A 20,223-nucleotide genomic window follows, 5' to 3' on the forward strand; every position below is an offset into this window, starting at 1 on the left:
TGACACTATCAACTAGGGGGCCAACAGACCAACAGCAATAATATATATAATGTCTACACTGCAAGAAGTTTATCTAGTAAATAGTGGAACTAAGCAAAAGGAAAAAAAAAGGGGGTTAAGGAAAAAGGAGCACTTTATGACCAATTAAGGGGGGTCTTTTACTAAACTATGATAGCATTTTTAGCTCATGGTAGGAATCAGCTGGTGGTAAACATCAAGACACCCATTACATTCCTATACCAGCTGATTTCTACTGCAAGCTAAGAACACTACCACGGCTTAATAAAAGACCCCCAAAGTTAGTAGCTGAATTGCAAGTCCCAGCACCCTTTGTTTCTGTGAAGGAAGTGTGGTTGTAGAACTGAACTAAGTAGAAGTGCTGGGTTGGAGTAGACTCGGCACATTGCAAGTATGTTGCCTCTAGGGGCGTAGCCAGACCTGAGGGGGAGGGGGTGTCAGGAGCCCAAAGTAGGGGGGCACAGTTTAGCCCGCTGCCGACCCCCCCCAACCACATTCAACACCCCCCCGCCACTGCAGCCAACCATCCCCCACCACTTTCAACCCCCCTCCCACCACCAACCCTCCCCCCTCAGGTACCTTTGCTGGCGGGGGTTCCTAACCCCCGCCAACCAAAGTCTTCTTCAGTGCCAGTCGCCGGTGTGTTCACTGATCTGTTTCTGAGTGTCCTGACGTCCTGCACGTGTGCATGCAGGACATCAGGACTCACAGAAACAGATCAGCGAACACGCCAGAGACTGACGCTGAAGACGACTTCGGCCTGTGGGGGTTGGAGACCACCTGGCGACGGGAGTCAAAAGTAGAGGGGGCCCATGCCCCCACGGCCCCACCCAGCTACACCCCTGGTTGCCTCAGCAGGGGAGAGATGAGAAAAAGCATTTTAAGAAAGGTATTTTTTTCCCAAGTCCATAAACCGCTACTAAATGGACTTGGGAAAAATCCACAATTCTGGGAACAACATGTATAGAATGTCTGTACATTTGGGAAGCTCGCCAGGTGCCCTTGGCCTGGATTGGCCGCTGTCGTGGACAGGATGCTGGGCTTGATGGACCCTTGGTCTTTTCCCAGTGTGGCATTACTTATGTACTTATAAAATGAAAGATACTACGGATATAGTTGAAAGTATTCATTATTTTCCTCAAAAGACTAGTAGCAGGTAGAGTTAAAGCCTACAGACTAAACTACTTAACAAAACAAGTCTCTTTCTAACAGCTAACAGAGGTAGAGTCTACAGGGATATCTGGCCAAGAGTTTACAGAATTGTTTTCTACACCACTGCAATCTTGAACAAAGCCAAGTGGTTTAGCAAGTTTAATAAGCTGTATAGTACACACACACACACAGGGTTACCATATGACCAGTTTTACCCAGACATATCCTCTTTTTGAGGACACACCCTGGCAACTGGGCAGGGTTTGCCAGCCTACCCATTTGTCCAGATTTGCAAACAAACAGCAGGCAGGTGGGTATCCTATCCTCCCCTTCTTTACCTTAAGTGTGGCGCCCTGGTGGTCTAGTGACCTCTACGGGGCAGGAAAGAGCCTCCTCTTTCCTGTGCAGCACATCTGAGACTGTCTTTCTCCCAGCACAGATTCAAAATGGCTAACAAGAGTTCAAGCAGTAGCCTTGTGAGACTTCCACAAGAGTCTTGCAAGGTCACTGCTTGAACTCTCAACAGCCATTTTGAATCAGCATTGAGAAAGAATCTACAGACACACTGGGCAGGAAAGAGGGGGGCTCTTTCCTGCCCCAAAAAGGTCACTACAGCACCAAGGCTCCACACTAAGATAAAGGAGGAGAAGAGGAGAGGCCTAGTGAATGAAGTCATGTGGGTGGGTGGAGGCTAGAAAATTAGGGAAGGGATCTACATGGGGGAGAGAAGAGAGGGAATCTGGCTTTCTTTGGGAAGGGGGTCAAAGTGACAGCGAGAAGGGCATATGTCCTCTTTTTTTTTTTAGGGCAAATATAGTAACCCTACACACATAGCTCTAAGATGTAGTTAAGTTGCATAGAAAGCCATGTTCTACAATTTGTGAATAAAATTTGTTATAAGAAAAACTGCCAAATGAGCAGATTTATGTAATTAATTATTCAGCTTATTAGATATTTTGCCAATTGCTGTAAATGTTAAATTGTGTGAAAAAAGCAAACAGGATGTGCCAAAGTTTACTAACAGGTTATGTGCCATTTTTGTGACTGGCATCTAAAGGCATTCACCTTTGGACATGAGACATCAAGGCAAAATAGACCTAAACAATGGGTGGAAGTAAGGGAGACTTATTTTTGCCACATTTCTGAGCTTTAGTTTTCCAGTGACACAACATGGGCTGTTAATATGAGGATCCAGAACTGAAATCCAGTTGTCAGAACACTTGAGAGAATTCAGGTGATGCTCTCTCTAAGCTGTATTAGCATGTATAGATTTGTATAATTTGCCACTTCATATCCCTGCCCCGAAGGCTCAGTATTTATAACTTTTAAAAAATATTTTAGCCTTTTAGGGTAGCCTTAAACATGTTTTATCATTTTTTTTATATTATAGATATAAAGCAGCATAAGAACGCTCTGAACAGTTAACATGACACGGCCCAAGAATACCTCTACAGCCCCCTGCCCTCCCTCCCTTCTGGCCCAAAAATAGTGGGGATGCTTCCATAGTGTATTAGAGGGGGAGGGATGAACAGAGACTCCTATGCATGATAGATTGATGCAGGATACTGATAGTAACATAGTAAATGATGGCAGATAAAGAGAAGAACGATCCATCCAATCTGCCCAACAAGATAAACTCATCTATACCCAAGTTTGATTTGTCCCTGTCTTAGGGCACAGACTGTAAAAGTCTGCCCAGCACTGCAGTTGAGCTGCCGGTTGCTAGCTAGCTGCAGGGGTGGAAGGATTGGAGCAGTATTGCACCCTCTTTCCCTCTGCCCATTCATATTTCCTTTGATGAATAAGTCTGGAGGCCTCTCTCCTTCCCTTCCCGTATTGTGCCGTCCTCTCCTGGTCTGTTCCTGCTCAATTGTAGTTGTTGCATAGTGTTGGATATGGGCTCAGGTGATTTGACAAAGTTGTTGAAATTTTGTACTTTAAGGTGGCTAACATTTTGGGAGGAGGGAGGGTTAAAGAAGTGGAGATAGGGTTGCTTCTAAGAGATCCATGGGATGAAGGAATGCTCCAGCTCAAACAGGATTGGAGGCCTGATTCCTAGGTTTTTGAAACCATTACTCTACACTCTGCCCCAGACCGATGTACTTTATACTTGCGATAGCCTAAGCAGGCCACCATATAATGAGCAGAAATGGGCACATTTAAAGATGGTCCCTAGGATTCGGCTTTACTTTGCAGTTCAAAATTAGATATACTAGATTTGTCATGAAAGCTATGAATTACAACAAAACTACTGCAAATGAGACCAGACAGTAGTAGGTGACAGAATTTAATACCAGAAGTCTGGTTACATAACACAATGTACAGAATAGTTTACAACTTACAACCCTATTGAAAAATCCTTAGCATGTAAAAAAAAGAAAAAGTTGTACAGCTTCCTCTCCCCCTCACCACCTAATGCTCAAACACTCAAATAGAAAAAGTTCTCACAAAATAAAAATAAATTCATTTAAGAGCAAAATAAGGCAAGAAGTGGAGACGTTTACAACCCCAAAGACTGCTGTCCTAGTGGTACCTTCCATGACAAACAGACTTCAAGGAGCACATGAGTGGACTTGAGATACATACATTATATAAGGAAAAACATATGGCACAAAAAAGCTGATATGCTGGAGTATATATGACCCGAAATCTGCTTTGAGTGATGGGGCAGGGAAGAGCACCAGCTTTATTGATTTGTTATATTTTTATCCTACATTTTCCCACCTATTTGCAGGCTCAATGTGGCTTACATAGTACTGGAAAGGTGTTTACAGTTTCCGGTGTGAACAAATACAATGTGATGTTGTGGTAAGATAAAAAGTTCATATGGCAGAGCCACAATAGGAATCGTAGAGCAGAATAGGTGTGTTATGCAGTGGCGTACCAAGGGGGGGGGGGGTCGGTCCGCCCCGGGTGTCAGTGGGTGGGGGGGGGGGGGGGTGATCCGCTTTGCTCCCGCTGCTCCCACTTTAACTTTAAAAAAAAAATTTTGAAGCGTTGTTGCAGGCAGCGCCTTGCGTCTGCCCTGCTTGTTGTGAAAGAAGTAAATCTCTTTGCTTCGTCGTCGTCGGGCCTCATTATGTCCCGCCCTCCTCTGAGGTAATTTCCGCGAGGGCGGGACATAGTGAGGCCCGACGACGACGAAGCAGAGAGATTTACTTCTTTCACAACAAGCAGGGCAGACGCAAGGCGCTGCCTGCAACGACGCTTCAAAAAATTTTTTTTTAAAGGTAGGGTGGGAGCAGGAGGGTCGGGGTGGGCTCCTCAGATGGGAGAGGGGTATTGTGGGGGTTCTCACATGGGGAGGGGAGGGGGTTTTCATATGGGAGAAGGGGACTGAGTGGGGAGGGGGTTCTCAGATGGGAGAGGGGGACTGGGGTGTTCTGGGGCTTCTCAAATGGGAGAAGGACTGGGGTGGGGGTTCTCAGATGGGAGAAGGGGACTGGGGTGGGGTTCTCAAATGGGAGAAGGGGGCTAGAACTGGGGTCTGAGAAGGGGTCATGACGGAAAATGGGGCAAGGCATGTGGATGAAGGGGGCTGAAAGGCGGGTAGGTGGGATAAGGGGGCTAATACTGGGACTGGGGGCTGAAAAGGAGACAGGGAGAAGTGGCTGGGGCTGAAGCTCAGGACTGGTGAGAGAAAAGGGCTGGGGTTGAAACTGGGGGATAAAAAGAGGACAGGGAGAAGTGGCTGGGGGCTAAAGCTCGGGACTGGTGGGAGAAAAGGACTGGGGCTGAAACTGGGGACTGGTGGGATAGTGGGGCTGGAACTGGGGGCTGAAAAAAAGAGGCAGAGAGAGGGACAGATCCTGGATGGAAGGGGGAGGAGAGGGAGGGCAGACCCTGGATGGATGGGAGAGGGAGGGCAAATGATGGATTGAAGGGGCAGAGAGAAAGGGCAGACAGTGAATGGAAGGGGAAGAGAGAGAGGGCAGACAGGGGCAGAGATAGAGAGCAGATGTAGATGAAAGGGGCAGGGAGAGAGGGCAGACATTGGATGGAGGGGACAGCAGAGAGGGCAGACACTGGATGGCAGAGAGAGAACAAAGACAGATGCTGGATGGAAGGAAGACAGTGAAAAGAAGATGAGGAAAGCAGAAACCAGAGACAACAAACTGTAAATAAAATATATATATATATTTGCTTTAGGATAAAGTAGTATTGTAGCTGTGTTAATGTTTATAATAGAACATGTAAACAAGGTAATCTTTTTATTGGACTAATTTTAATACATTTTGGCTGACTTTCGGAGAACAAAACCCCCTTCCTCAGATCCGGATAGGATATTGTAACAGCACTATACTGTATTGACCTGAGGAAGGATGTTTTGGCCTCTGAAAGCTAACAGGCATATTTTCAAAGCACTTAGCCTTCCAAAGTTCCATAGAAACCTATGGAACTTTGGAAGGCTAAGTGCTTTGAAAATATGCCTGAATATGTATTAGTCCAATAAAATGGTATTTTATTTTCTATATTTGTTTTATTTCTATTTGTTAATTTGTAAAGTGGTGATTGGTACTTGTTAGTTTTTTCAAATTTACATCTGCTGTCTTTATATTTTGCACAGTACTAGGGGACATTTTTTGTTTCTGTGGTGTTGCATTGTATGCAGAGTCTGGCATCTTGGGGGTTCAGTTTAATTTTTGTCTAAATAGAAAGATTATTGCTGATTATTCTTTAGTGGATTAGGGTGTATCCGTGTTTGTGAAAAAGACATGGCTTTCGGTTGGCATTGACTGTGTAATATGGACGATCTGTACTATTCTGCCTGGTTTCGTTTTACAGTAGGTGAATTGATGTTCTAGTGCTCACTGTAGTGTTTAAGATGCTTTCCTTTTCCTTGTGTCACTTGTAGAAATTACTGCTTATGGTATGCTAGAATTGCTCTATAGGTCCTGAGTGTTTTGTATTCTCGGCATGCCTAGTACTAGATTTTGGAGAGGGGGGGGGGGGGGGTGTTAAAAAATGACCGGCCCCGGGTGTCAACTACCCTAGGTACGCCACTGGTGTTATGTTCATTCTGTGCTTTAGTTTTCTTGTGTAGCTGAGGTCAGGCATTTAAGTTGAATCGGGAGGGTATGCCTTTTTAAACAGGGTGGTTTTTAGTATTTTCCAGAAGTTTAGGTGGTCATACGTCATTTTCAAGGCTTTTGGTAACGCGTTTCACAGTTGTGTACATATGTAGGAAAAGTTGGATGCATAGGTAGATTTGTATTTTAAGTCCTTTACAGCTTGGGTAGTGTAGATTTAGATATGTTTCTGGTTACTAAGTCAATTAAATCAGTCATGTATCCTGGCTAGATAGGGCCCGATTCACTGAGGCTTTTCTGCTCTTGTGTATGGGAACTGGGGAAAAAAATAAATGCCTTTATTTGGGGTATGATGAAATATTGTACTAATCTACAAAATAATTTACACCCTATTAAGCCACGCAGCAATGCTGACACAGCCCAAAGTGAATGGGCTGTGTCAGTGATAGCGCAGCTTGGTAAACGGTGGTGGTGGGGGAGGGGGTTAACTGCATCTCAAACAACCCGAGGGATGGGCTGCACCCTGACAATGGCAGCAACTGTGCATAAGAAAGAGCCCCCACTATTATATAAATGCAATTATAGTATATACTACTACTTATTTCTATAGCGCTACTAGTCGTACGCAGCGCTGTAACTTGAACATGAAGAGACAGTCCCTGCTCGACAGAGCTTACAGTCTAATTAGGACAGACAAACAGGACAAAACAAGAGATAAGGGAATATTAACATGAGGATGATAAAATAAGGGTTCTGGTCAGAGAACTATTGCTAATCTGAGCATTAAGCAGAAATACTGGAACCTCCACCTCTTAGAATATTTAAACAAATGCAACATACATAATGAATACATTTTCTTCATGTCTCAATGATGTCATGACAGTAGCTTCCTCTTCTATAGGCACTGAAAGATTTTCTCAGGAAAAAAATAATTGAATAGTGATATATGATTGGATGGGAGGGAAGGTAAAATTAATACAGGTTTTAATCAATTTGACCTTTCCTCTATAAATTCTACTCAGAGGTAAGGTCATCTCACAGAGCTGAGAGAACAGCATTAAATCGTTAAAATTAATAGCCTCCTAGTAAACAACTCCTAGTGAACCCTTTCCACAACCTTTAGCTAAAACATGTATATAAATACATAAATATTTCTTCATATCACACAAAAGAAGAAAAGAATAGCCATACTGGATCAGACCAATGGTCCATCTAGCCCAGTATCCTGCTTCCACCTATGGCCAATCCAGGTCACAAGTACCTGGCAGAATCCCAAATAGTAGCAACATTCCTTTCCATTGATTCCAGGGCAAGCAGTTGCTTCCCCCTGTGTCTCAATAGCAGAGGACAGACTTTTCCAAACCCAACGGAAACAGAGTCAATGGACAAAAGTAGCAGAGTTTGTTCTATTTTAAGCTGAAATAGAAAAGAGTTAAATATTTTAATCATAACACTTACCAAAAAGTATCTGAATTCCAATGAAATAAAAACCTTGTTTCTAACTAGATCAGGCTACAGTTTCAAAGACTTTGAGGCATATTTTCAAAGCACTTTGGGAGGCTAAGTTCCATAGGTTTCTATGGAACTTTGGGAGGCTAAGTGCTTTGAAAATAAGCCTCTTTACCTGTCAATACTACACCATCTCAAATAGAATACAAATAGGTTAGTAGCTTGCTAAGGTCATACAGTAACAAGTTGAGAACCGCGTTAAGGGCACCCATGTCTCAACCTCCAGTTATACACTTTCAGGTCCCCAAGTTATTTTCTCTAGGTAATCAACTGTCTTAAGTGAAGGTTGCTAGAGCAATTCAAAGCAAAGAATCCTATTAGAGAACATACTTTGTAAGCCATAATATTTATTGGCCCAAAAAGAAAGTCAATATTTTATATGGAACAGTATCTGTACTATATCACGGTATAAGCTTGTATGTTGATTCAATAGAAATGGTTTCACAATCCAAGAATTCAATAATCTCAGAGGTTGGGGGGGGGGGGAGGGGGAGAATCCCCCCCCCCAGAACAGTCCAGGTACTGGTACTGAACTACTCCCTTCTTTACCCCACATAGTCTCACATCTTAAACTAAGCACAACAGAGATATCAGAACTTTACACTGCTGGACACACCAAGTCCAAAGAGTAATCATTTGTTTCTTTCAGTGAATTTACTCACACAACACAAGAAAATCATAGCAATGATAAATACAGTTCAGAGCAGACATAACTTCAAATTTGGCCACATTTCTGTGGGTGTGTAGAATATCTAGCCCACTGACAGCAGATCTTGCTCATTTTAATCTGGCTATTTTTAGCCTCTCTCAGAGTTAACACACCCTTTAGTTGCTCGCTTCCTCTACCTCACCCCTTTTCCTTAATTCATAACTTTGAATACATATTTCCTATTATTCTTTCCTGCATTTTATTTTCTCTAGTGTTCAGAGCTCCAATAAAAACAGGAGACACCGTCTGTTATGATTCAGTTACAGGCTATGCTGCACAATGCCCTAGAATCAAGAACACCTTTCCCTGAAAGAAGAGCAACATGTATTTGTGCATTCTTCACATTCACTTGAAATGATTCTGCCTATGCACTGCCGCTAGCACCTAGATTTTTTTTTTTTTGTCATATGCCTCTACAGTGAGTCAGGATAGGAAAACAGACCAAGGATGCAAGATACGCAGCTCCCTCCTCCCTTTCCCTTCAGCCTGTTTGTAAATAAAAGCAGTCACATGGCATTTAAGGTCAAAATGAGAGCAGGAGCTTGCATTTCTCCAGATTTAGGAACCCTGGAATAGCTCAGATAAAATAGAGAACAGATTTCCTAGCCATTTGATATGCTGGAAAGGATCATCTGGCTCCCCTTAACTATTTTCTATAGCTACTCACTGCACTTCAAAAGGCAGAGATTGATTTCACTCAATCCTTTAGCTTTACAGTAGAGTAATAACTGCAGTTCTACCAAATCAAAGTCCACTATAAAGCCAACGTTTTGTGGACGGAATCTATTTGTAATTTAACTAAGGGTGGAGAAAGCACCTTTTCTTTTCACAGTCAAGACAACTTTTTTTCCCCCAAAATGTTTAAAAAAAAAAAAAAAAAAAAAAGGAGCATTGCGCTCATAGAGCCCTTTAAATACCGTAAAGCAAAATAGACAAGACCTGAATTATAACGGCCTGACTTAGCTATTCTCTCTGTACAATATAAATGTAGATACAATCACTACATATTACTGTAGTTAAAAAGACCACACGTATCCCAAGAATTTATTTCCATATATCCAATACGGCCCCTCAACCTAGAAAAAGAATATCACTTTTATTGGAAAAAATCAAGAAAAATTGCACACCACAAAAATATTAATCAGAATAACACGCTAGGTTAATTACTAGGACAGAAAGCTCCAACAAACTTCATTCTAGGAAGCATTTGATCTCCAACGACAATCCTACCTAAGAGAGTGGAAACGTTTTCAGAACCACCGCTTGCTCTTGTAAAATCGAGTTAGTGTGGCTTCCTTCCTAGTTTGAAATCGTGGGGCAATAGTGCGCCGTCTGGACAGTTATATACGTTTTAGTGCTTGTGGTCATATTTCTCCCGATCCCAGAAGAATAAGCTTCATCAGTGCGCAGCAACAGGAGCGGGACGGGGTTGGGGGGGGGGGTGGAGCGGCCTCACCGAGGAGCCCCGGGCAGACGGCGCGTGGTACAGACGGCCGCCGACACCTCCGTCCCAAGCGCTGCGCACTGGATTCTAAGCGCTGATCTTGGTATTCTATCTCGCGACGCGTTACAACGTAGCAGCTGCGGGGTTGGTGTTCCTCACGAGCCGAAGCAGTTCGAGCACAGACGCATACACGCTCCCTTTCCCCAACCGCGTTCTCCCTTTTCCTAAAACCATTAGCCGTGCAAGATAGCACCACGCCCCCTTTCACTCCCTCTGCCCTCCTTTTAAAAGCCACGCAGCTAAACCTGCTGTCGGCCGAGTGGCACCTGCCCGCACCTATAACCTCCCCGCCGGCACGTAGCAACATTCACTGGGTTGGTTGCCGAGGGACGCAGCCCAGGTTTTTCTTTTTTCTCCTAACCAATCGGTGGTCTCGTAGATGCCCGGGGAATTCCCGACTCTTTGATTAGGTGGCGGCAGTAAGACACAACAGCTGTGGAGCAGCCAGCCAATGAGAGTTGCACTGGCGCTGCCAGCATGGGAACCGGGGGCGGGTGAACAAATAAACAAAACTGGTTCCTCTTAAAGAGGCAGCAGCGCCAGCCTGGAATCAGTAGCCTTCTATGTCATAAAATACAATTACTACTAATTATTGTTTGTAGTCATTTAGTGTAGAAACATTTAAAATAAACGTGTGAGCTAAGTAAAAATCACAACTTCTTTCGAAATATCAATTTGCCTCTTTCTTGGTTCTATGCTTCCTCTTTCTTCTTTTATATTGAAATGTTTATTTCTCATATTTTTTAAAATTCCTGTTTGGTTTTTATTATATTTTCAGAATCAGTTTTTCAGCTGTCTCTGGTATATTGACATCCTGCTCGTATGAGTTTCCAACAGCAACAACAGAATTTCATAACAGTGGGAGAAACTGGACAGGTGGCCCATCATCCTAATATTTACCTCTTCTAAAAAATGAATACAAATAACACTGAAAAGAGGCGTTTCTAATCAGGAAATAAGCACCTGAGGTAAATACTTGTTGCACCCCTACATAAACAGAAACACACAACTAATTTTGAAAAATAATATTGCATTAATGACTCTTTAAGTTCATATGGCTGTCAAAACTGTGGTTTTGCTGTCATTTCTGTTGTTCTTTGACACCGCCCAAGAAACTGAAACCCTAGGCAATCTCCTGGTTTGTCTAATGCTTAACTGGGTTGCACTCTTTACCTGGCTTGACTGTATTAGAAACAGAAAAAAATGAAGGCAGATAAAGACCATATGGCTTATCCAGTCTGCCCATACATGTCATCTACTATCCTGTTCACTCTCTTATTTTATTTTATTTATTTATTGCATTTGTATCTCACATTTTCCCACCTATTTGCAGGCTCAATGTGGCTTACAGAGTTTTGTTATGACAAGTTCACTCCAGGATTTCATATATAAGAAGTATCTGTACAATTACAATTAGTAATGTAAAGAGATAAAGTAAGGGAAAAGAGAAGGAAGGTGATAAGCAGGATAGTGTAGAAGGTGGCCTTTACATAGGATCTCTTAGAGATCCTATGTACTTATCCCAAGCTTTCTTGAATTCAGATACTGTTTTTGTCTCCACTACCTCCACCAAGAGGCCATTTCACAAATCCACCACCCTTTTCATGAAGAAATATTTCCTCAGGTTACTCCTGAGTCTGTCCCCTTTCACCTTCATCCAATGCCCCCTCATTCCAGAGCTTCCTTTTTGTTGAAAGAGACTCATCTCCTGTGCTCTCATGCCACCGAGGTATTTAAACATCTCTATCAGATCTCCCCTCTTCCACGTTTCTTCTAAAATCCATTCAAATTTTTAAATCTGTCCCCATACACTCTATGACAAGGACCACTGACCATTTTAGTAGCCATCCTCTGGATTGACTCCAAACTGTTTATATCTTTTTGAAAGTGCAATCTCCAGAGTTGTATTTCTAGACCTGCTGCTATGAAGTAGGTCTCTGGGAAAAGGTAACTTTGTAGAAATCAGGGTTTTGGTTAAGAAGTGAGTTCATTCTGTTTCTTACAGGTCACTGCTGTTCATTTTACTGGCTAAAATTACCTTAGTCTAGATGTAAAAATACCTTGGATGATTACAGATGCGGACACCATTAGGCAGAGTGTCTTGCTGCTGTTTGATAGTGTCACCACTCTTTGAGTCACTGTTCTGCATTAAGCAAGGCGCAGTGCCCCCCCCCCCCCCCCCGGTGCACGGAGCCGTCACTAACATGGTGCCGTGCCCCGACGGGCAATGCGTGTTCCAGTCAGCGGGAGGAGTGAGCGGGTGCGGCGGGCTAGTCCTTCCCCGCAGAGAAGGGGAGGGAAAAAAGAGGGTTTAAAACCCCTGAGAAGAGCCCGGACGTCCTCTTCTGGTGTCCGGGCAGCGGACATCACCCTGCTCCCCCCTCCCGAGTTAATGTGGATTTGATATGAATTGTACCTGTAAATATTTGTCACAGCTTTGGCGGGGTACCCAAGCCTGATGGTGTAAGCTAGACAGCTGGGATAGCTGTGCTTACGGTTGAGCTCCCTTGCTGTACAGCAGGGAGCTCTGTGTATGATTAGTCAGTCTTGCTATGACAGCGGACTGGGTTGGCTAACAAGCCAGCAGTGGCGTTCCTAGGGCGGCTGACACCCAGGGTGGATCAGCGATGCGTCCCCCACCCCCCGATGAAACGATACCTTCTCCCCCCCAGCGAAACGACACCTCCCCCCCCCCCCGGCAAAGCGACACCCCCCGGGTGCATTTTTTCCTGCTGGGGGGGGGGGGTGCCGTGCGCCTGTCAGCATCGCTTGTTCCGTGCTCCCTCTGCCCTGGAACAGGAAGTAACCTCTTCCAGGGCAGAGGGAGCACGGAACAAGTGGCGCCGACAGGCGCGTGGCACCCCTCCCAGCCAGTGGCGTTCCTACCCTCGATGACACCCGGGGCGGATCGCCGATGCGCCCCCCCCCCCCCGCGCGAAATGACACTCCCCCTGGGTGCATGCTGCTGGGGGGGGGGGTGCCGCGGCACGTGCCTGTCGGCTCCGAGTTCGCTACGCTAACTTCGCTGGTTTGCTGCAGCTCCCTCTGCCCCAGAACAGGAAGTAACCTGTTCCGGGGCAGAGGGAGGGAGCTGCAGCAAACCAGCGAAGTTAGCATTGCGAACTCGGAGCCCACAGGCACGTGCCACGGCACCCCCTAGCGGCGTGCACCCAGGGCGGACCGCCCCCCCTTGGTACGCCACTGCCCCCAGCGGCGTGCACCCGGGGTGGACCACACCCACCGCCCCCCCCCTAGGAACGCCACTACAAGCCGGAAGCTGATTGGCTTGGGTATACCCAGGGTTACGACGTTAATGAAGTTGTTTGAATTTAAAATAAAGCTGCGACCAAGTTGTGCCATGTTAAGAAAACTCCTTGTGTCTCGTTGTTATTACCCAACATAATGAATACCCTTAGGCCCGAGGGGTCTCGGTTGCCTATGTTACTGTTGCTGTGACGTTTAAGCAGAGGGTCACTATGTGTGATGCTTTTTCCTTTGTCCTAGTCCTTCTTGTACTGTCACAATAGAAGCATATGAAATAGTTGCCATTTTCTTGTAGTCTGGATACACTCAGATGCAGCTATGCTAGGTAACACCTGACACAGCTCTGTGCAACTGTATTATTCTCTGGATTAAAGCATGACTCAAGAGGCGAGAAGCCTCATGGCTCAGCATAGCAGATGGGTCTGAGTCTGCTGCCTGCCAGGCCAACTGGGCTGCTCTGTCATGCCATGAAGGTATTATACTGAAGCCAAGGAGGGGGAAGGCAGAGAAGTAAGAGGCTGATCTTTCTGCTTCAGTCCCTTCCAGCCAGATATATGAAGCATTTTTCGCACAGACACAAAATAGGAAAGAGCTTTTAGCATATACAGAGCAGCGCTGAGGATTAGCTGTCTGGAGCTGGGAGGAGGTTGAATACTAAGCAAAAATAAAGAAAAGGGGGATAATAATTATGTGATAAGAAAAAGTAGTCTGAAATGCATTTAGATAAAATGGTGTGTTCTTTTTATTAACTGCTAGATTATTTTTGCACAGAACCAGAACCCACGCTTCATGTGGGCTGGTAAAATAATTTGGTACCGCCAGTCCTATGCCCTTTAGCAGCCATATGGCTTCCTTCACAGATGATCTGAGGAGCTACAGGTTTCAGTGTGATTACTATAAATTAGTATTGTGAATGCTACTCGCTAAGGTATAGGTAACTGCTGTATTTTTTTTTTATACGATTTTTTTCCATCTTCTAGTTCAGTACAGGCATTTACTGTGAATGATCTTCCCACTATTTATTTATTTATTGCATTTGTATCACATAAGCCCTATTTTCAGGCTCAATGTGGCTTATAGAGTTTGGTTGTGACATAATCATTCCATGATATCAGATACAATTAGTAATGTACAAAGATTAGGTGAGGGAAGAGAGAAGGAAGGTGTTAGGCAAGATATAAGGTGGACTGTAATAATTGGGTGAGTTGGTGAGGTATTTTGTAAGGTTATGGGTTCTCTTTGTAGGCCTTGTTGAATAGATGTCTCAACCCCACACTGGGGGAATCCTGATTGCCAACACCAAATGAGCCATACTGGTCTTTTTCTGTTATCATTTAACATTTAGTATGAGCACAACAAACTCCTTTAAGGGCAATATCATGTGCTAACATGCATCAACATGCATTATTTACCACAGCTCCTAATTTATGCAGTGGAATCTATTTACTAATAATGGACATTAATGGTGTTAGTGCTCTTTAGTAAATCTAGCCTTAAAGTTGCGATTCTGTAATAAGTAACTCAAGAGTTTATGCCCCTTTGCATACAAAAATGCACAAAAAATTAGCAGTTACATACATAAGAGCTATTTTGTAAGAGTACATGTAAGTGACATACCCCTGGATTCTATACATGGCACCCATATTTGCATGTGCCCGAGATGTACATGCAAAGTAATTGAGTAATAAGCCCTTAATGATCAATAATTGAATGCTAACAACCAGTTATTGGCGTTATTTATTTATTTATTGAGATTTACTATACTGCCGTTAACTAACTTGCAGATCACAGTGGTGTACAATGCTAACATTTCAGAATAAAATCAGAAACGGAAAGGAACTACAATTATAAATCGGAGAGTTAGCATTCAAACAGAAGAGCAAAGTCCAAAAAGCAAAGAAAGGAGTAACAGAAATGGGTAGGACAATGGTAATAGGGGAGCAAACCAAAACCTTGGTAGAGTCGAAATCCTGATGGAAGAGCCATGCTTTCAAGGCAACTTTAAAAGAAAGTTCAGCTTGGATAGAAAGGGGCATAGAGATCCTGTGAAAAGGGGCAGCAAAAAAAAAGTGGTGTGTCTAGTGGATTCTAGCTCTGCGTTTCTGGGACTTGGGAGACACAGACGATAATTGTTAAGAGCATGGAGGAGCCGAGCTGGAGTATATGGAATGGAAAGATTAGAGAAGAAAGAAGGCAGGCCAGTTCTAGGAGCCTTAAAAATCAAAAGGAGAATCTTGTAGATGATCCTTTTGTCAACAGGAAGCCAGTGGTGTTTGATGAATAATGGAGAAACATGGTCGTATTTGCGAGCATGACCAAGAAGTCTGATAGCTGTGTTTTGGAGGGATTATAATTTATTGAGTTGGGATTGAGGACAATTTAAGTATGATATGTTACAGTGGTCAATCCTAGTGATCAGCAACAAAAGAATGAGTGAGTGAAAGAAATTGTGGTCAAAATGCTGTCTAACTGTTCAAAATGATGTATTTTGCTGTGCACGTTAGTGGATTGACTCTGTGCATTCAAAGCAATTCAGACTGTGAACATTTCTGCCTTTATTTCTCATTGGTTCAACATTTACAGTTGCTTTAGGACTTTCAAAGGTAATCAATAGAAATAGAATAAAATAAAACATGAAAAAGAAAATAAGATGATACCTTTTTTATTGGACTAACTTAATACATTTTTTATTAGCTTTCGAAGGTAGCCCATCTGATGAAGGGCTACCTCCAAAAGCTAATCAAAAAAATGTATTGTTAATCCAATAAAAAAGGCATCATCTTATTTTCTTTTCCATGTTTTATTTTATTCTATTCTATTGATTTCCTTTGAAAGTGGACTAACACGGCTACCACATCTCTCTACTTTAGGACTTTCAGAAATCAAACCACAGCGACTCCTGAAGCAGGCCTCTGTGGCCGAAACACGATTCGTGTCGAGTCCAGTATTTTTTGTGAAATAAACTTCTAATGTGAACTCTGAGTCGGTTGGATGTTTTTTCATCATCTTCGTTACCTCCTTTGCCGTGTATACTTGCCAGATTTTTTTTAGACGCCATATATAGAATCTGGCCCTTAGTGCCAATTTTTTTTATTGCCAAATTTTGATTGTCATTTACTGAATCCAGCCCATAGTGCACAAATGCAAAGGAATATATTCCAAAGTGAAGCATGGACAGGAGATGGGCGTGCCTCCTGGTTACAAGCGTCATTTATACATTACTATAAGTGATGCGTGTCCTTGTTGCATATAGGCGCACCCAGTTACAACAGATCTATGACTGGCATAACTGCACACATTTAAAAGTAAGGTGTGTCAATGCCAGTTACACTGGTGCTCTATAATGTTCAAGTTTAAGTTCCATTTATTTGATATACCGCAAATATATTGAAAATCTAAGCGGTTTGTATAATATTAAAAAATAATATGGGGGCGGGGGAAGTCAAACGAGTAAGAGATAAACAAAACAGACAAACAATCCATGAAAAGGAAAATAGAGGGGAGGATAAGATACAATCTAAAAATAGAAAAACGGGGGGGGGGGGGGGGGGGGTTACACAAGGGAAGGGAACAAAAAAGTACCAGCTTTAGGTCAGCAGCATTGAGAGAGAAAAAAAAAAGAGAAAAGATTAAACAGATGTAGGAAAGGCAAGAGAGAAATTATAGGCCTTGAATTGAGATGTAAACACAGCAAAATAGGCTTCCATCCTAAGGTAAAGGGGAAGGCCATTCCAAACGGTAGATGCCATTAAATTGAAACATGAAATCCTGTTGGTATCCAGATATGCCTGATGGAAGGAAGAAATAGAAAGAAGATGTTGTTGCATGATTGAAGAGCTGTTTTAGTTGAATAAGGAATCAGATAAGAAGCCAGAAAGAAGGAACAGCCACGGGATTGCATCTGATGAGCAAGGATAAGAATCTTAAATGGGACCCGGTTTGAGATTGGAAGCCAATGATCTGCAATGAAAAGTAGGGTAACATGATCGAATTTCTTTTTATTATAGATTAGTTTAACAGCAGTATTCTGCACCAATTGAAGTCTATGTAATTGCGATCTTGAAAGACCAACTCAAAGAGAATTACAATAATCTAATTAGATAAAACCAAAGCATGGAGGAGGCTATATAAAGAAGAAGGTTGTAGAAGAGAGTGGATGGAACGTATTTGCCTAACAGTGAAAAAACAGGAAGAAGCAACCTTAGAAATATGAGCACAAACAGATAGATTGTTATCTAAGATGACACCGACAATCTTAGTGGATGTATGATATGAAAAAGGTGTACCTTTAATTAAAAAAAGCTGGAGGAGACGAATTTGTAGAAAACAGCATTGCAACAGATTCGAGGGATTTCGAGTGCAATTTATTTTTGGATAGCCAATCTGCCACCTGGCCAAGTTTCTTAGAGACAGAACTAACATTAGAAGAAAGGGAATCAAGAGGCAACAGGAGTTGAATATCATCTGCATAAATAAAAAATGTAAACCCAAGGGATCGGAGAAGGAGAGTCAACTGTGCCAGAAAGATGTTAAGCAATATGGGCCCGAGAATAGAGCCAAATGCCATTATAGAATAAGCTTTCACCATGCAACATTGGGACACCTAAAAGGAGGTGCCCACTTACAAAACTGCCCCACAAATGTATAGCCCAGAAAAAAATTGAATTAAAACGTTTCTGTAGTTAGTTCACTGTAACTTTCTAAGGAATGGTCTTAGTCAATGTATTTTTCACTGGTTAAATATGTTAAGAAATTACAAATATCATTCTTTGTCTGTGCTAATGACACTCGGCAGGATCTAAATTGTATATTATTACAGCCAGGTTTACTATTTTGAAATGAGTCATAATTTTCTAAAGCGTTGCAGCACCAATGGCCACTGTGACTCCTATTAAAGGAATGCCACCCACACTCCTCGGAATGCAAAAGGAAATCATATCAGGTGTGGTTTGCACATTTACTATTATTGCACCATCCAATACTTACCTAGTCACCAAACAATGGGAAGTAATATCAGATTCTAAAGGGGTTTGAATTCTCATTAAAAACAACATAAAACAGATCAGTTACACTTCTCTTTAACTACAGTATGGGCCAAATTCTATATATGGTGATAAAAAATCAGCACCCAAAAAAAATGCGCTAAGCACTATTCTATAAATGGCACTCCGAGTTAGGTGCCGTATATAGAATACCGCCTACCACCAGGAGCCACACCTAGGATTTACACCAACTGAAACCTGGTGTAACTCCCCGTACCTACAACAGGCGCGGATCAGGCATATTCTGTAACAGTGCGTGCAACGTTTTGGAATGACCATGGCCTGCCCATGCCCCTCCCATGACCATGCCCCCTTTGCAGATCCACGCACTAAATTTTACACATGCATCTTTATAGAATATGCCTAGAAACTGTGTACATACACCCAGATGCACAAAGGTCCCATTAAGGATCCGTCTGCGTTTCCAGTAATGAGTGGGCGGGACATCCCAGGCTGATGCTGTCCAATTGGTTTAGCCCCTCTCTGTGGAGGGGGACACCAGGAAGTTCGGATCCAATCAGTTCACAGCTCTAAAAAAATCACAAAAAATAAAGTGATGTCATCAGGAAAGCCCTGCAAGGAGGAGGAGTTGGGACAGCAGCCAGCCAATAAGAGTCCATGTTCAGGGAGATGGGCGTTCTAGGATGTCAGCCGGCCAATAGAAGGAAGCAGCAGGAACAGCTGGGGGTGGAACCAACCCGTGTCCCACAGATGCTGTTTCTTTCATGGACCCTTGTCTTCCTTGCATTTTTGGTAAGTCACCATTACTTTTATGCTTTACATTTTGGTACTGCCCCCCTCCCAATTTCTTGCCAGTAAAATGTAATTTGAAAAAGAAATGTATGACAAGGCTTTCATACAAGCAAAGAAGCTGCGTGTAAGCTGATATATATTTTTTTTCTGCTCCATCTTCCCTGCTTTGTTTCTCCCCTTCACCTACTTGCGATAATGAACGTCCGACAGGTCCAGACCTCCCATTTAAATTTCCACGGTAAAGGTAGGGACTACTTTTGTGCATGGGGTCAGAAACGGTAGTGCATCGCATTCACATTATAATAGTAATTAGCTCATTTGCATTCCATTTTCATTAGCTGCTACCGTGACAGGAAAATGGCTTGAAGAACCCTTTTGTGCATGTCCCGGTTTACTACTTGCGCGGTAAACTAGCTAGAACCAGTTTAAAAACCACGTTGCTGGCTTGTTAAGTTTAGTGCATCTGGCCCATAAATTCTATTTGTCAATTAACACCTAATTATCAGTGCTAATTGGTTTGCTAAGCAATTAAATTGCATGTAGAAATTGGGCCCATGTGCAATTTTGAGCATCATATACAGAATCCAGGGGTAAGTCCATGTCAAGGATTAGAGGACATAAATGTAATTTAGTATTACTTTTTTAAAATAGTAACCTTTTGTACATGCAGGCAACAGGGACATTAGTACCTATGTTGGTCCTATATAAAAAAAACTCATATTAAAAAAATATATATATAACAGCCACAGATCCATATTTTATTTATTTATTTATTGAGATGTATTAACTGCCTTTATGAAGAGATTAATCCAAGGCAGTGTGTAGCTTGACATAAAACTTACATATTTGTTAATAGCACAATGATGGTATAAACATAAGTAAAATCAATAAGGTAAACTTGAAGACAGGCAAATTGGATCCTAATAATAGGAATAACATGAGACCATGTCAGAAATATACACATTATATCAGCATAGTAGAACAATCAGTGGATGAGTGGCCTAGTGGTTAGAGCACCGGTCTTGCAATCCAGAGGTGGCTGGTTCAAATCCCACTGCTGCTCCTTGTGATCTTGGGCAAGTCACTTAACCCTTCATTGCCTCAGGTACAAACTTAGAGTGTGAGTCCTCCTGGGACAGAGAAATATCCAGAGTACCTGAATGTAACTCACCTTGAGCTACTACTGAAAAAGGTGCGAGCAAAATCTAAATAAATAATAATCTAATACAGGGGCCCTTTTAC

General features: G+C 42.8%; 1 protein-coding gene across 1 annotated transcript in view; it reads right to left on the reverse strand.

The window, feature by feature from the left end:
- The window catches only part of YPEL2 (yippee like 2), a 65,981-nt gene extending 53,910 nt beyond the window's left edge, over positions 1–12,071 (reverse strand). The window contains exon 1 of the mRNA XM_030222129.1: positions 11,983–12,071. Within this exon, the coding sequence (XP_030077989.1) occupies positions 11,983–12,071 (89 nt within the window). The remainder of the gene's footprint in view (positions 1–11,982) is intronic.
- Positions 12,072–20,223: the final 8,152 nt, after the last annotated feature.

This window comes from Microcaecilia unicolor, chromosome 13 (assembly GCF_901765095.1).
Source record: "Microcaecilia unicolor chromosome 13, aMicUni1.1, whole genome shotgun sequence".
In the NCBI taxonomy this organism is placed as follows: Eukaryota; Metazoa; Chordata; class Amphibia; order Gymnophiona; family Siphonopidae; genus Microcaecilia; species Microcaecilia unicolor.